This window comes from Hipposideros armiger, unplaced genomic scaffold (genome assembly GCF_001890085.2).
Source record: "Hipposideros armiger isolate ML-2016 unplaced genomic scaffold, ASM189008v1 scaffold_309, whole genome shotgun sequence".
Taxonomy (NCBI): Eukaryota; Metazoa; Chordata; class Mammalia; order Chiroptera; family Hipposideridae; genus Hipposideros; species Hipposideros armiger.
Genome location: NW_017731659.1, coordinates 1,756,034 through 1,774,563, shown reverse-complemented (window position 1 = coordinate 1,774,563; position 18,530 = coordinate 1,756,034). Strand labels below are relative to the sequence as shown.

General features: G+C 39.0%; 1 protein-coding gene and 1 long non-coding RNA gene across 3 annotated transcripts in view; one reads left to right on the top strand and one right to left on the bottom strand.

Moving 5' to 3' along the window:
* The window catches only part of TTC17 (tetratricopeptide repeat domain 17), a 97,008-nt gene that overhangs the window by 45,461 nt on the left and 33,017 nt on the right, over positions 1 to 18,530 (top strand). The window contains exons 16-17 of one of the 2 annotated variants that reach the window (XM_019659948.1): positions 2,688 to 2,874; positions 16,172 to 16,342. In XM_019659948.1, the coding sequence (XP_019515493.1) occupies positions 2,688 to 2,874; positions 16,172 to 16,342 (358 nt within the window). The remainder of the gene's footprint in view (positions 1 to 2,687; positions 2,875 to 16,171; positions 16,343 to 18,530) is intronic. The other variant, XM_019659949.1, reaches the window with a different exon arrangement.
* The window catches only part of LOC109391962 (uncharacterized), a 67,937-nt gene that overhangs the window by 21,140 nt on the left and 28,267 nt on the right, over positions 1 to 18,530 (bottom strand). The window lies entirely within an intron of this gene.

Below are 18,530 nucleotides of genomic sequence, written 5' to 3'. Positions count from 1 at the left end.
ATCTATGTAGAAATGCAACTAGAAAAGTCCAAAATTTGAGGGATAAGGAAAAAAACAGAGTTGGAAGGCTTACATTACTAGATTTCAGGAGTTGGTGTAATTACGTCAATATGGTATTGGCACAAGGATACTCAAAGATATCAACAGAACAACAATAGAGAAATTAGAAATAGGCCCCCATGTATATGTTCGCCTGATTTATGACAAAGCCACACCTGTGGTTCATTGGGTGATGGGAGGAACTTTTGGTTTTTCAGTAAGTAGTGCTGGTATGCTTGGATATCCCCTGTGGTAAAAGAAATGAACCTTGACGCCTACCTCACATCATACACAAAATTAATTGGAGCTGAATCATGTACCAAAATGTAAAAGATAAAACAATAAGCTTCTTATGAAAACATAGGAAAGCTTCTTAATGAAAACATAGGAAAAAGTCTTCATGACCTTACATTAGGCAAAGATTTCAAAAAGCACTAACTATAGTTTCTTTTTGGCTATACTTAAGTTTACTACTCCAGAAAAATATAAGAACCAGTGAAAATTCTGTTTCCTAAAACTACTTTTAATTTTCTTTCATTATGTTTTTCTATATTCTTTTTTTATTAGTTTCATGTGTACAAAACAACATAGTGATTAGACATTTATCACAAAGTGATAACCCACGAGTCTACTGCCCCTCTGACACCATACATAGCTATTATAATACCATTGACTGTATTCCCTGTACTGTGCTTTCCATTTCATGACTATGTATTTTTTTAATTATATTTGATATTCGGTATTATATTAGTTTCAGATATACAGTGTAGTAGTTAGGCATTTATATAATTTATGAAGTAATCCCTCAATAAGTCTAGTACTTATCTGACACTATACAGTTTTTACAATATTATTCACTATATTCCTGATACTGTATTTCACATCCCTATGACTATTTTGTAACTACCAATTTGTACTTCCTAATGCCTTCACCTTTCTCACCCACCTTCCCAACACCCTCCCTTTTAGCAACCAACACTAACTATAATTAAAGAAACAATAAATACATTGAACTTCATTAAAATTAAGAATTTCTGTTTATTGAAAGATACCATTAAGAGAGTAAAAATACAAACCATAGACTGGGAGAAGATACTTGCAATATATTTCCAACAAAGATCATATATATATATATATATATATATATATATATATATATATATATAAATGAACTCCTTCAAATCAATAAGGAAAAGGCAATCCAATTTTTTTAAAAGGGGAAAACAACAGGCACTTCAGAAATGAGGATATCCAAATGGCTAATAAGCACATGAAAAAATATTCAACATCATTACTTATTAGGGAAATGTAAATTAAAACCACGGTGAGATGCCACTTCAGCATCTCACTAAACCAGCTGGGTTAAAAAGACTGGCCCTACCAACTCAGTGAATTCTCGCATACTTGCTAGTAGGGAGTGTAGATTTGTACATCCACTTCGGAAAACTATTTAGTTGTGTCTCCTAAAACTAAATATATGCCCACCTTAAGATCCACTGCTAAGTACGTGCCCAAGGAAAATGAGTACATATGCCTATTAAAAGACATTTACAAGAATGTTGATAGTAGTTATATTCATAATAGCCAAAAACTGGAAATAGCCCAGATGCCTATCAGTAGGAGAATGAATGAAGAAACTGTAGTGTATTCACATGTTGAAACATTACACATCAGTTTAAAGAATGAACTACTGATACACAAAAAACATTCAATTTCTTGAATCTTAGTTATTGTGTCATGTGAAAGAAGCTACAAAGGGGTGCCTATTGTATATACACATAAGAGAACATGCTGTTTGATTCCATTTACATGAAGTTCATGAACAGGCAAAGCTAATCAATGGTGAAGGAAGTCACAGCATCACAACCGGTTACCTCTGGGCTTGCGGTTGAGTTGCCCAAGGGAGCCTCTTGGGGTACTAGAAATGTTCTAAATGTTTTATATCTTGAGATGAGTGGTATTTACAGATATTATACATATATAAAAATTCATCAATCTGTATGCTTTAGAGTACATTACACACTGTATTTTCTATTTTAGTAAAAAGGTAAAAGATAAATTTATATATGTATTATACAGGTTAGAATTGGCCAACGTAAATAAAATGGATTGTTAGCCATTAACTTTTTTTTTTTAAGATTTTATTGGGGAATCAGGGAAGGGGAACAGACAAGTTGTTGTCCTTTTGTTCTTCAGTCTAGTTGTGGAGGACGTCACTTCACTAGCCCATGTTGGTATTATCATTGCGTCTTCCCGGGTGAGGCAGTCGCTCACTGGCCATTGGACAGCCACTCACGGCAGCTCATGGCAGCTCATGCCCGCTGCCAGCCAGCCCCACTGCAGCCTATGCCATTGCCGGCAACTCACCCCAGTCCAGCTCCAGGCTGAGCTGTTGTTCACCATCTTAGCTGTAGAGGGCGCAGCGTCACTGGCCCTTATGTGGGATCTGAACCGGGGTCCTGCTGCTCAGAGCTGGCGTCCCAAGCCAACTCCCAACCAACGCGCCACTGGGCCAGCCCTGTTAGCCATTAATTTTTATGCGGTAACCCAAAAAAAAAAAAAAAAAGCCAAAACACCTGTACTGTAAAGGTTTTGTAACTCAGAAAATATTCATTAATATTTTGCTGTTCTTTTGCTTTTTTTTCCAGCCCCTGACTTTTCTGAGCCTGGGAAATGCTTACCTTGCTTTGAAGAATATCAGTGGGGCACTTGAGGCCTTTAGACAGGCTCTGAAATTAACTACCAAGTGCCCAGAGTGTGAAAGCAGCCTGAAGCTGATTCGCTGTATGCAGTTTTATCCTTTTCTGTACAACATCACCTCTTCTGTTTGCAGTGGTAAGCAGCTATTCAGTGCTGGCAAAAGAACAAGTTCAGCCAGAATTTCTGTTCTCATCCACAGAACACAAAATGAGTTTCTCAATTTTTCTCAAGGATTTTACATAACTAGTATAATAACTACAGAGGAAGGAAGTTCCTCACTGATGCCTCGCTGAGAAAGGCTGGCTGAAGTATGCTCCACTGGGATTGGTAGGCTGGGAGATTTTCTTTTCTCTCCCCCAAATCTCAGACATTTTATAACGACCGATATTTATGGTAAAGGATATTTTTTTCCACCCATGAATTCAAACTGTGTAATGCAGCGGTTCTCAACCTTCCTAATGCCACGACCCCTTAATACAGTTCCTCATGTTGTGGTGACCCCCAACCATAAAATTATTTTCGTTGGTACTCTATAACTGTAATTTTGCTACTGTTATGAATCGTAATGTATCTTTTTGTTTTCCGATGGTCTTAGGCGACCCCTGTGAAAGGGTTGTTCGACCCCCAAAGGGGTTGCGACCCACAGGTTGAGAACAGCTGGTGTAATGACAGTTGAAGCGCTTTTCTATCTTCATTCACTAAAACACAGCCCCTTGCGTTTCGGTGAAGGTGATCCAGACCTTTCATGCACCTTTAAAATAGTCACTGGACATTAAGTGGCATCTCTTCATTCTTCCACTTTCTCCCACAGCTACCGGGCATGTATGCATATACATGTGCATAAGGCTATACACCTGGGTCAGAAATGTTTGAGTTAATATCTAAGCTATTATAAACTTATCAGTTAGAACTCTCTTTCTAAGAGTTCCATGATGCCTTGTTATTTACTTGTTTAACCTTCACTACAAGACAAAAAATGAGTTGGACTCATTTTTTGAAAGAATTATGAGAGGTGAGGTTTACGTATGTGCAGATCCTCAGTACCTGGCCACTGACGAGCACACAGTGGGTGCTCCATTCATGTTCAGATTTGATTGTACAATAATATTCGAGCAGGGGCTATCCGTTCAGCTCCTTCACTTCAGATATTTAAAAAAGCTAAATGACACCCACTTGGTTAAGTGATTTGTCTAAAAGATATCAATAATCACTAGTAGATTTGGCGCCCAAAACTGATTTTCCTGATTCCCTATACTAGACGGCCTTAGGATTTCAATGCAATGACAGGCAGGAAGTAATGCCTACATTTTTTTTTTTTTTAATATCAGAGCCCAGTTTTTTAGCGAAGAAACCAAAACTCTCTCAGCATCATGACCCCATAGCTCAGTTGTGAATCAGCGCTGATCACAGTGTAAACTAGAGTTCTTGCTCGAATGCTGAAGGTTAAAAACAGTGGTTTAGCAAGGCCGTATAGTGGAGTGGCTAGTGCTAGAGTCACTCTCTTTCCAATCCCAGTAAAGTAACTTGTGTCCTCATCTATAAAATGAAAGAAGAAAGGCTCTCATACACTTGTTGAGAGGATTCAATGAGCTCCTTATAACATAGTAGGTGTTGGGTAAAAGCAAATAGAAATTCATAATGTATGCTGAGCAGTCAGAACTTTAACAGTGTCGGTTATGGACTTTATCTTCTTCCTTAATCCTAGAAAATAAATACGTTGTCGTCTTTCAGATTTTATAGGTTACCCAAGGACAGCCTTGTAAACAGGATTCGACTTTTTTCAATGAGCTGCTTATATGTTAATAGAATCTCTTTTCTTTACCTGCTCTCATCTCCCTTCTCACTTGCTTTCCTTCTGTTGTTAGGAAGAAGATTTTTGTAGGCATAGTGACCCTTTTCAAAAAGCCTTTCCTTAGCATTAGTTTTATATGCTTTTGCTTAGTATTTCAGTTTCTTGAAATTCTTATTTTATGCCACTCATGTCAAGAGAGGAGATTCAATTGTTTTAAACTTTGTTTCCAGACATAACTTCAGCTATCCCAGGAAACTACTAACTTTCTTAAAGTTGTAGTAGCTGATAGTCCAAACTGTCCAAAGAATATTATTGGATCCAATACAATAACATTAAAAGACAATAATTTGACTTGGGAAGAGGGAATACTTTTTTTAGTTCTTAAAGAGAAAGCTCATTAATAAAAAATAATTTTTAAAATGTAGCCCTTTTCATATTGTAATTAACTAGTTCAGAAAAGAATCTAACATCAGCTAGCCCCTAAATAAATACTGGTACCCCCTAATGGCAATGTGTGCTGTAAGCATTTTGTAGGTTTAATAGTACTGAATTAATTTCAGTTTTCAATGTTTCTTTGACAATATTTTTTGCTTGCTTGTTTCCACAGTAACCCTGCTCATTCACAGTTGCTTTGCTGAGTTCCAGCTTTGAAAAGCTGAAACTTGAAAGAAACAAACACATCTATACAAACAAACCATGAACTTAGAGTATTTGAAAACCTAAATAATTGCACCTGCTCCAGTTACCTCTGAGCTTGACTAAATGGTTGGTTAAAAAAAAAAAAAAAACAAGGACAAAAGCCCCTGAGTAATGACTAGCATTTCCGTGTCCTCTGCTGACTCCCTCTGCTTTTGCTTCTTCATTTCTGCCCTGTGGAAATGAGCCTCATAAGGTATCTCACTTGTCTGACGTATTATCTGCCCAGAGTCTTTATTATGACAGTATAAAGCTTTCAAAAGATTGACAAGGCTCAGGGTTCTTTTTCCCTATAATAATCAAGGACTTCATATTGGTTTTTATTAGGTGAGAAGTTAAGCTGCCCTTATCCACCACCCTTTTCCCAACCCAAATAATTCTCTTATGAAAGTCTATTTGAAAAGCTCCCAATTTAAAAGCTCTTCAACTAAGCTTTTCAAGGTGAGAAATACTTAAGTACTCTTGGAAAACTTTTAAAATTTTTCTGACCACGGTTGTTAATCCTAAAATACTCAAATGATTTTCTTTGAAGATTCATATTAGTAACTATTTTTACAGCAACTCTAGTGTAATATAATGTCTTGGGTAGTATGAACTTAACGGTAAAATTGTAGTCAGTATGCCATCAAGTATTTTATTGCTTCTCATATATAATCATGGAATTTTTCATACAGATTTTCAGTTTATGTTTCTTAGAATATCTTTATAGGTAATATATTCTGTTGCCTTTGAATACTGATTTATTCAACTTAAAAATAAATAATCACTATGCTCATAGGATTTTCTTATAGACTTTATAGCTAAAAATGTGTAAACACAGAATTATTTATCTGACAGTTTTTCCATGTTTTTATTAATCTAGAAATCATGTTATTGACTGCCATTTGTTAGGTATGTGTGTTCTTATAGCAACAGCTTATCATCATCATCTCTCCCTTGAATGCCATTTAATAAAGCTTCTTTTTTATATGTAGCTTTATATTGCCACTACAATTTCAATGATGCTGGGAAGGAAAACTTAATAGATTGGGTTTTTTAATTGCCCACCCTCAAGTTGAGTGCAAAAGAGAAGCCGGTGCTTCCACTTTTGATAAAAATATTTTATTTTGGCAATTTTGAAACATATACTGTTTTTCCACATTTGTTAGTTTTAATTTACAATTTGAGTTAATCTAAATAGAACTGAATGGGTCCCTTTAACAAATTCATTCTTCAATAACGACATACTTAGCCCTTTTTAGAGTAAAATGGAATCTGTTAAATAAACTTATGTTTTTAAGTCTGAGTAAGGTCTCTAAAGTACTCAACACCAAAAAATGGACTTTTTTAATTAGGAGAAACAAAAGTGTCAGAGAATGAAACTTCATGAAGCAATAATGAGTATCTTCTCTAATGACCAAAAATGGAAAATAATTTTTAATAACAACATAAGCAAAATATACAAAGTGTGATCAAACAATAACAGTGAATGTTTAAATAAAAAAATTATTACAGTAAAAGACACATTGCCATTAATCCCTCTCAAAATATTCCCTCTTGCTTCAAATACATTTATCCCATCGTTCTTGCCACTTTCTGAAGCAGTCCTAGAAGTCCTCTTTTGTAAGTATCTATAGTTGCACTGTCGTGGTTGCCTCGATGTCCTGAATAGATTCAAATGTTTCCTTTCATAGTCATTTTGACTTTGAGGAAGAACCAGAAGTCGCACAGTGCCAGATCCAGTGAATAAGGTGGATGAGGACACACCATAATGTTTTGTTTTTTGTTTTTTTTTTAAGATTTTTATTGGGGAATTGGGGGAAGGGGAACAGACAAGTTGCTGTCGTTTTGTTCTTCAGTCTAGTTGTGGAGGACGTTGCTTCACTGGCCCAAGTTGGCACCATCATTGCACTCTTCCCGGGCGAGGCAGATCAGTCGCCAGCTTCTGGACGGCCGCTCACTGCGGCTGCTGGCCGCTCACGCTGGCTGCTGGCTACATACGGTAGCCCATGGCAACCCACTGCCACAGGGGCTGCAGCCTATGCCGTCGCCGGCGACTCATGGCAGCCCAGCTCCAGATTGAGCTGTTGTTCAGCATCTTAGCTGTAGAGGGCAGTGTCACTGGCCCTCATATGTGGGATCTGAACCGGGGCCCTCTGGCATCCCAAGCCAGCTCTTAACCAATGTGCTACTCGGCCAGCCCAACACACCATAATGTTTTTATTTGACAGAAATTGCTGTACCAGAAGAGATGTGTGACATGGAGTGTTGTCATGATGGAGGATGAAACCATTTGCCCATTTCTCAGGCCGGCACACTTTAAAATACATCTTCTCTCAACTTGTTCGGTGCACAACTAACTGACTGCACCAAACAAGTTGAAACTTGTCTCATATTGTACTAAGGTTCCACACGCTGCTTCCCATGTTGAAGATCCCTGCCTTTCCATTGGATGGCACTCGGCAGCAGCATTCACCATATTTTGTGATCACAGTGGAAAGGCTCCATGTCACACATCACTACTGGTACAGCAATTTCTGTCAAATAAAAACATTACGGTGTGTCCTCATCCACCTTATTCACTGGATCTGGCACCGTGCAACTTCTGGCTCTTCCCCAAAGTCAAAATGACCATGAAAGGAAATGTTTGAATCGATTCAGCACATTGAGGCAGCCACAACAGCACAACTAAAGACACTCACAAAAGAGGACTTCCAGAACTGCTTCAGAAAGTGGCAAGAACAATGGGATAAGTGTGTTTGAAGCGAGAGGGAGTATTTTGAGAGGGATTAATGGCAATGTGTCTTTTACTGTAATAATTTTGTTTTATTTAAACATTCACCATGTTTGATCACGCCTCATAGATATTGAATCTTTAATATTCGTGATAGTGGATTTTCCAAGCATTTGTTACTCTAAAATATTTTCTAAATACTTTCATCTTTCAACTTCACTAATTTGCAAATTGAAAAGTTATATCTAGCAAAAATATTTTCTACTACTTATGCAATCTAGATTGTTCTATTAATTGTATCTCTGATATGTATAATTTTACTTTATTTTTAATATTCTTCGCTCATTATTTTTCCTGTATTAGAAAACATAAGATCAGCCAGCGGTAGGTTATTTATTAGACTTCACTTACATGAGATGTTTATAGGTATAGGTATGCCATTAACAATGGCGTTTGATTTTTTTTTTTTTAGCTGAGCCATCCTGCCACCTGTTGGCAGCTCAGCGGCTGCTCAGCTCGGGCCGGGACTCAAACCACTGTTGCTCAGAACTCGCACTTTTGAGCGAGCTCTTAACCAACTGATCCACTCAGCCGGCCTGGCATTTGATATTTATTGAGTATAGTTCAGCATCAAACCCAGGATTTCTGAACCCTGGTCTTTTCTAATTCACAAAGACACATGCCCACTTAAAACTATTGTTCCAGACCTTTAGAAATTACGGATAAATGTCATACAGAATTAGACTTCAATATCTAGGCATGCCTAGAATGTTATACAAGTTTCTCTATAATATGTATTTGAAAGTTTTCCCCACTATAGAAAGAAAAAGAATTTCCAAACCGTATACATGAGCTTTAATATCTTTCCAATGTGGAGATTTAGCCTATGTGTCTTCACAATGTTTCTGTATTTATAACATCTATTTACCTAAATCTCACCTCCTTTTATAACCTGTTTCATTGCCTGCAGTTTTAGTCTGTGTTCAACCTAAATTTCTGTAGATTTATAACTTGTAACTTAAAACAGTTTTACATGGAGTTGAGATTTTAAAGGAAAAGAAACCCTGCATTTTGCTGCCCTCCTGTGGACTATCCAGCTTATGGTACCTGCTTTATCACATTGTTCATAAGAATTAGTGAAGATACGTACTTAAAAAAAAAAAGATACAGTCTTAAAGACCCAGTTTTGATAGCGTTTTTCATATGCTACTAGTTAGCTTACCGCCATTTATTTTTGTAAGAAGAAGTAAAACTGATTAATTTACTACAGATTTCAAAATCCTGAAATGCAGGTGCATCCTGCAGCAAAGTGTTAAGAATTAAGTGAAGCTGATTCACTGCAAGAGTATGTGGTTGACTCACAGATGTGCCGATTTAAGCTTACTGACATGAGAACTTTAATATCATTCTGCCCTTTGCAAAAGCCATGGAAATTGTACCAAATCGTGATACGTATGTGATGACGCTATCGTGAATAGGCCATTTCCTTTCTACGTACATCCTGCTTTCCTGGTTGCATGCGTTTGCTCCTGTTGTTTTCTGCAGCCCTTCCCCATAACCCTCCCTCCCTTCCCAAATCCTCATCTTACCCATTCTTCAAGGCCCGCTCCTGCCATATGCACTACCTGATCCCTTCGTTGTAAGTGTGTGTAACCATCCGTCTGCTTGTGCCTCTCCTTCAGCTCCTGTGACATGCCATTATAGTTATCTGTGTACAAGACGCAACTCTCCTACAAGACTTCTCCAGCTCGTTGAGAGCAGGGACCAATCCTTTTTTTCTTCTTCATACCCTGGCCCCAATGTTTAGCACATCGAATGTACCTAAAAGGCAAACTTGCTGATGATATTTCAAGTTTGACCTACTGAAAAAACTTAGTAATAAAGAGTAATTAACTTGTATCCACCCACAGTTTACCCAGAATGCTTTTACCATACCCTCCCCCCACCCCAACGTACGTATATAGCTATAGGTCTTATTTTAAGGTCTGCATCGCCCACACCATAGGGAAAAGAGAAAAGCACTGCAGCTCTGAACTCTTAGGCAAAGCAGATTCCCCACCACATACGAGCACAGTGTTCCCAGGATAGAATGCAACTCCAGAATGTAGTAAAAGGGAAACACACACACACACACACTCACACACACTCACACTCTCACTCACGCACACACACACACTCTCTCTTATTTGTATTTGAGGTCATGTGCTTTTCTTTTCAGTTTTTCTTTTTTTAAACTCGCTTCTGACTCATTCACTTCACTAGGAGAAAATTCCTGCGTAATCCTGGGGTTGCTGATTTCACTATTTTAATATGGTCTGTTTCCTACCTGGCATTGCACCCTTAAGGTCACTTAGTACATAACCGTTACTGTAAAACCTGCAAAGAATTTCATTCAGCAGTAATTGCTGAATGAGAACAGGTCTTAGGAGCCATTACTTCTTGTTGAAATTATTTCTCGTTGTCTTTCCCAAGTAGAGGACAGCACAGGGCAAAGGGGAGACAGCCTCGCGGGTCTCTCAGATGCAGCCATCAGCAACCTGGTTTCACCAGGTTCAAGGCGTTGTGTGTGCTGATGATCGCGGTGGTTTCATTGGTGGTGTTTCCTCTTACAGTGGGACAGTCATTTCTCCATTTCAAGATTTCAGATAAAGAGCCTTGGCTTAGAGCAGTAAATTGATTTGCCCTAGTTCATATGGTAAGGCTGCAGTTAAGTCAGGATTTAAGTTTATTACGTGGAATATTCCTCGTGGAAAGAGGAGCAACCTCTGGAGGAGGAAATCATAAAGGTATCTGTTCCCAGTAAGGTGACTTTCTTCCTCAAGTGTACCTATTACTCTCTGTGGTACCAAGCCCCACCTGCCACCCACAGTTCAAGTTTCCTGGCAATATTTTAGAGTAATTTTGCAAAGCAGTGTGAGCCACTGAAAGAGATGCTTTTGTGCACTTCATGATTTATTTTACTACCTTTTGTAAAAGACAGATTCCGTTGCTAGAGAAATACCATGAAATTATGAGGTAGCTAAAATTGTAATAAAATAAAACATTCACGACATGTTTCTAAGTTACCTATTTATTTTTAAAAATGGCTTTATAGCTGTATAATTTGAGTGCAGTTGAGTAAAAAGGTAAGGAGAAAGATAAATACTATAAAAAGTCAATCATGTCTGTTAAAAGGACAGTGTTATCTGTATTTTCCACCCAGGTACCCTCTATTTAATTGAATGTGCCAGAATGCCTCCTGTGAGCTAACTTCCTATAAGCAGAAGAGAGGAGACTTCAGGACATAATATAATCCTCTCAGAACAGGGGTAGTAGGAATAGTTTTATAATATGCCAGTGTTCACCAAGGCCATTTTTCTCACATCTGTTACTTTGCTTTCAGCAACACAAATTCGAATGATAGTTCCCATTACAAATCAGTTTAATTGTTATTTATGTCTCGGGAATTCATTATATAATAGAAAGCACAGGAGTATCGCACTTATTTGTTGTCTGGGGGGAAAGTATGGTAGAGGGAGTAAGATATGGGAGAAAACCAGCCACAGGAGCAGCCTAATGGGCGTTGCTGAGCTGCAGAGGTAAGTGCTGAGTTAACTTACAGAGTCTCTGCAGACTGTTTTCGTGTTGTGAGACCGTGAATTCGTTGTCTGCTAACAGTATCTATAGGCTGTTTTCATATTGTGAGACCATGTATTCAACCTGTATTCAACCTAAAGGACTAAGAATGTCCTTTAGAAAGCACAGAGCAGACTGTGAGACTAATTTCTAAATGTACTAAGTATTTTAGAATTTAGATATGCTGAGCAGTTTCATCTGAATTAATTGCTATTTTCTTCTAAAAAAAAAACTGGTAGAAATGAACTCTGGGTTGCCTCCAGCATCTCACACACACACACACACACACACACACACACACACACACAGAGGAAGTTGAAATTAGACAAATACCTTGATAACCTCTAAGAGCCAGTTGCTCCTACTAGAGATTCTGAGTTGCATATAGCTAAAAGGTCTGTGTTAAAAGAGATTCTGTTGGGATAACTTCTCGTTCCTTTACAACTTTTCAGGGAGACAACAATAGTAATAGCCACTTGCCATGTGCCAGGCAATGGTCTAGTTTTTTACATTTAATCTCAACAACCCAATGAAATGGATACTGTTATTGAAATCAATTTGCAGATGAGGAAACTGATACACAGAGGTTAAAAATGAACTTGCCCGGCTTTACACAGCTAGAAACTAGTAGAAACAGGATTCGCGCTCACACTTAGTCTGGCTCCAGTCTGTGCTCTTTCCCACTGTGCTCTAAAGCTAAAAGAATGACATGAGCTTTACTTGGCTAGCTCCAGTTACTTGGCTCTTACAAAGTTCTGATGCCTCTCAATTTATTTGTAGTATTTCTTTGTATAACTAACACTTACGGATCTTAAAGTTCCCAACCAGCAATCTCTTACAATTTATGAGGCTCAGAAGGTAAGTATGCTTTTTTTCAGTAAGAAAGTGGTTACCCCACTGTAGTTAGAAAATAAATATTCTTCTAGGACCTTTGTAAACAGAATTAATATGAGACGATAGGAGATTTCCTTAACCTTAGTAATGATAGGAGTTTCTGAGAACTTAGTTTATTCTGAAAGCCTGTTTAGCCACAGGATAAATTGTGCCTTCATCTCTGAGGAGATGTATGCCTTGACAAGGTTTATTAAATATTTAGTTGTTTTCCAGAATACTCTTTTAGGATAAGTTAATATTAATAACCCAATTTATGCAAGTGATACTCTAACCACAGAAAAGGATGTTGATATGTCTAAGACCTCGTAGCAGTTCCAGAGTCAGAAATATACCCTCCTTGGAGTCTTGTGCTTAGTTGGTATTGCCTTGTAGTGTCTCACTTCTAAGAAAAGCCAAACTGCTAGGGTTTGAATTAGCTGCTGAATGCTTTGCAAGCAAGTATAGAGCATTAAGCGCAGAAAAGTGTTTCCATTTTCACTTGGGACCTTGTTATCTAAAGCATTTCATTTAAATCACACAGTTCCTTAAAAAAAAAATTATACCTTTCAAGGTTAGTCTAAGCCATCAAATTTCATTTTTGCATCAGCAAAAAATAATACTCATTTGCATGGAAGATGATTTGTGACTTTATAGGTGTCTTTCCATTTTTCCTTCTCCAACATTTTCTTGAGTTTTTCTAATGAGAACATCATCATCACCTCTGCAGGGAAGACAAATAATATGTTTCCATCGAGGCAACATTTTTTAGTCCCCTTTGAGCTGGAGCAGACCTGTACTGTGGTCCCAAGAATGGAAACGTGGCTCTTTCTGAAGTATTTCAGTTCCTCACACAACTGGAAGGGGTAATTTCAGAATTAGGCAATTTGTCTTTGGCTTGCTGTTATTAGCCAATTCTGTGAACCATACCAGAATGCTAAACCAGTCTGTTTTTAACTATTGGCCCTAAAAATTAATATTAACAGTTCTAATCTTAAAGAATATAGTCTTTGCTTGATCATTTTGATTCTGCCTACTTCCAAGAAGTAGCCTAACAAAAACTTCTTATTCTTCCTTCTATTCCCCCAGTTCTCCCTGATCCCCCCTTCTGCCCTCTGTCTCAGAGATGTTGGACCCCATTTCCTGAGTCGGCAGACAAGACATTCTTAGAATGCACAAGGCTTGCTTCAAGAGGGTATCTGGGTTTCAAGGTCAGGCAGGAGGACTCGTTTTAGCTTCAGGGTCTTATGCACGTCATGTTTTATAAATTACTTATAAAGCATTTGAAAATATTGCAGACATTTAAAAAGATGAAACCAATTAAATTTTTATAATGGGAAGAAGGTGGGAGAGAAAAATAAGAGACAAAGGTAGGAGCGGGAAGTCGACTACAGAAAACAGCTAGAATTTCGCTGGCTTCCAGTGTTGAAGGTTTGTCCTTTGCGTTTGTAGCATTGTTTTACTCCACCTGTGACAAAGTGAAAAAGCTTTAGAGGCAAATTCACCAAAGCTGAAGGCAGAGACTGTTCAGTAGGAATAACATGTTTTAAAATTATCGGCATCGCTGTCATCATTATTTCCTCTCTGCTTTTAATAGTCGTGCTATTTATATCCCAATTAAGAATTGTCCCTGAGAAATGCGATGTTCTACATAGTAGACTTTATGTAATTGGGTGTGTAGCATTGTTTGCTGTCATTGCTGTTTTATTTTAATACTCTTATGCTTGGTTTCCCCACTCGTATTGCACCTATTAGATGGTGAAGACAGAAGTGGAGGCAAATCAGCAACCTCTGTCCTTTCCCTAGAGAATCGGGAGAAATCAATTTCTGTTGCTCATGGCTTCTTTTCAATTAGCCCTTCACAGGCGCGCTCATGCACGCGCATGCGCATTCACACACCCTTTCCCCCTCCTTGTCTCCCAAACACAAATGAGAATTCCTGCTGCTTTGCTCAGCACCTTGCTTCTTCCTGCCTCAAATGCTGCCTTCTCTACTTTTCTGCTAAAGAGGTAGCGTTGACTACTGGAAACCCGAGAATGTTTGTAGTAAGATAGAACTGATTCTGTCTTACTGGCTGTTAAGTTACTCAATTTCACTGAGAATCAGTTTCCTAATCTGTAAAGTGAAGATTAATAATATTTCACGAGGTGTTTTTAAAGAGTAAGCGGAAGAAAAAATACAAAGCACTCCACAGCTATTGTCTCCCTTTCTTGTAGTTTTCCCCTTTTTAAGTCCCCCTGTTCTTCACAATTCAAGTTCTGCCCACTCAAAGCTTGTTCTCTGAAGGACTTACTTGGCGCAGTATGCTATAATACCTCATTATTGTTTGTTGTCTTGTATTTACTGTCTCCCCAGGTTGCTGGCAAGTTTCTTAAGAGCTAAAGCTCTCCTGAAACAAAGAATCCTTAGTTTCGACATAGCCTCGTTGACTATGGTAGCCTCAGATTTAGGATAGAACTGATTCAAATCCCACATCTACCACTGACTGTGTAACAGTGTAGAATGGGAAGATGGAGAATGACTCCCTACGCACGCAGTCCACTTCCTCTCAACGCAGGAAGTTGGGGAAGGTTTTGCGACCATTATGGTTCCCCGGCACGATGGGGAAACAGCCTGAGAAGTGCTTTCCTGAATTGTGGACTCAGGGAGCCATCCGATCCCGAAGGAGACTTCTTGTACTTCCGCTGCTGCAGGGAACTTGATTGGGAACATACGTCTCTTTAAGACAACGTTCTCTAAAACCTAAACCTTTAGAGCATGCTTGACTGTTCTGGTAAAGGAGGGAAGGTGCTTACACACTCTTACCCAGAGAATTACCGTATAATAGGAAAGCTGTAGGCTTCCACTGAACATGTCTCAGTGACAGTGCACGGGGAACATGAGCGAGGAATAGGGGACGTGCTCAGCTAGCCAGATCACTGCCACAGCAGACACAACAGCCAGCACCCTAGTTCCCTACCCAGAGAGTGACCATCAGCTGGACCTGGGTAGTGGCTCTTCATCCATATTAACACGCAATCTCTGATAGGGTCAGAGGTCTTCAGCTCATGGGCCAAATTGTAGAGAGAGGCCAGGTTCACTGTACATATCAGAAAATACCAAAGTGCTACAATTACATTCAAGATGTGACATTTATGCTGAGGTCAATCTTTATCTGCGTGACCGGAACTTGTTTTCCAAAAGAGAAACAACCATCTTTGTGATATTGCAGTCTTAAATGTGGATTCTCTGCTACCACCATCCCGCGTTAAGTCCTTGGTTTTTAATTTATAATCCCTTTTGGTATATCTTTCCTTTTAAGCTGTGATGCAAAAATGGTATATTTCTCTGCTATAATTCATCTATCTCCAGATTCAGATACTAGTCGGTCCTTTCTCACCTTTGAAAGGCAAATAGAAGGAAAACGTTTTTTTCATAATGTTTTTGACTTTCAAGGAAATGTTTCACAGCCATTCATTATAAATGAAATGAGACCTTGGAACTTGATCTTCGTTTCTATAGTTTTTTTCCCAAAAAATATTTGGTTCTCACTATAGCCTAGCAGGTGAAACTTAAAGTTTAGTGCAAACTCTTGAATCACAATCATGATCTGGCTTTGGGCTCTCCAGTTCACTGATTTTTGTGGGTTGTGCTGGAGAAAAAGTGACCCTGTCACTTCCTGTTCTTGATATTTGGGGACCTTGAGCCATGGGACTACGGAAGGGAGATGTTTCTAATGTGCTGTATCTGTGTCTCTTGTCATTGAGGTGATTGTCATGAGAAAACCCCGGACAACAGCCATGACAAACAGAAATATTTTGACAACTCACTGTCACTGGACGCTGCTGAAGAAGAGCCCTTTGAGACAGGCACAGAGGAGGACCCTGCATTCTCTGTTGAGAATTCAGGGAGGGACTCAAATGTCCTTAGACTTGAAAGTAAGTTGATTTGACCTGAGCTGTGCTCCCAAGCTTTAAGTTTAGGCTTTTCTCTACTCTCAAGAGTTTGTTTCCTTCTTTTAACAGTCGCTTGTTTATTCCATTGTAGAATCATCAGGGTGACCCTCACATGGTGAGGCAGGAGACAGGCTACAATGTGAAAATGCTCTTCACGCTTCTTTTTTTTCCCCTCTGCCTCAATGTCCTCTTACTAGAACAAATTTGATTCATTTATGTACCACTCTTTCTTCTTAATGTCACTAGTCTATTGAGTAAGTCATCAAAAAAAAGCAAGCTAAGTTGTATTTATGCTAACCCAATACAACTTAAAGATTTGATCAGTCATTTCCATAATTGCCAAAATGAGTGCTTTGGTACTCATGCTGCTTAACCACTTCACTGCATTTGGAACTCTGCACAACTCCCCACTTCTGGGAATTCTCTCCTCCTCTTGTCTTCTGGGATATCACTTGCTCTAGGCTCTCTTCCTGTCTTCGAACATCTTTTTTCAATTTCCTTCACTCCTTTTTCACCTTGTCCCTTATTCGTTGGGTGATCTAGGATCTTAACCTGGGTCTTCTTTTCTTATCCCCTGTATGTGTTATCCATTGGTGTTCCACACACCTTTGAGTATACCAGCGACTCCACATCTGTGTTTTCAGCTAAGATATTCTCTACATCTCCAGTGCTCATTTCTCCCTTTTTAGTGCTCTCTTTATCTGGACATGGCACATGCACTTCAAATGTAACATATCAAGACTTGAACTTGTCCTCGATTTTCACTGAACTGCTTCTAATTTCTATATCTTGCTTTCTGGTAACGGCTTTACGCTTCTATATCCAGTCGCCACTATATCCAGTCAGTCCCTAATACGTTTTGAGTCTATTCTCTCTTCATCTATTCCTTCTGCCCCTGCCTAAATTCAGACTTCCTTCGTTTCTGCCTGGGCTATTGCAGGGAACTCATAATTGGGTTGCCTATTATCTAGTCTTTTTCTTCAATCTGTGTATGGAGAGAGGGACAGGGAGGGAGAGAGGGAGAAGGAAGGAAAGAGGGAATGAGAATGAGTAGGCGAGAGAGAGATAACACATGTAATAGTACAAAATGTGAAAAGCAGAAGCAACCCCTGTCACCAATTTCTTGTGTGTCCAACGAGTTGTTACCTGATCTCTTCAGGTAAGTTGCCTACATTTAAATTTTTTGATGGCTCTCTATTACTTATGGGAAGAGTTCAAATGTCTTGTTGTGTGATATGTGGCAGTTTGCCCCTCAATTTCGTCTTCAGTTGAACTACATACTAGTACTGTACAAAGCAGGATGTGCAAACCTTTCACCATTCCCCTCACATGGCATGCTGTTTGGAGCCTCCGAGTCTTTACGCAGACTGGGAACGACCCCTGTATACTCTGCTGTATGTGGACGACTCCTGTGCAGCTCCGAGATCCAGCTCAAGCGTTACCTCCCCTGCGAAGCGTTCGCAGAGGTCTCCAAGCATGTAGTTGCTCCATCTGCTGTGCTGTTTCCACTTTCTGTTGAGGCACATTTCGTACAATATCACTTACTTGTATGCCTCATCTCCCATCAGACAATGAGCCTCTTCTATACCATGTCCTATATAACTTTATATTCCTGTGTACAGTAAATACTTGTTAAAGTAAGGAAATGTGGCATTTGCCTTCCTGTGTGGGTTGGATTAACATATTTAGCAAGTACAAAATCTTGTGTTTCCTCCTCAGTGGAATTACATATATATAATTATGCCTAAGAGAAGCAAGCCAGACCTCAAAGGGAAGTTGTGACTGTCACCTTTGCAGGTTTAGAAAACGAGTGTCAGCCGCTCTGCCAGAAATTATTGGGCTTTGAGGAAACTGAGTCCCATTTCCCAACTCAAAAGAGATTGCGTCTTAACCTAGATGGTCGATTTGTTCATTTATAAGGAAGCCACTTCTGTCTGGTGCCTGACAGACACGTGTCTCCTTCTGGCGTCAGGCACCCACACAACCAATGGACATCACGAGGTTGCTTGATAAATTCAGAACCAACACAAATGAAACTGAGTGATGTTAAGGGATATTTTATTCAGTTTACAGAAACTGTCCCTGTTCCAACACAGCCCCCTAGTGACCAAAGACTCGTGACTACCAATGAGAGTCTTCGTTCCTAGGACAACTCAAAGTAAAACCCAGC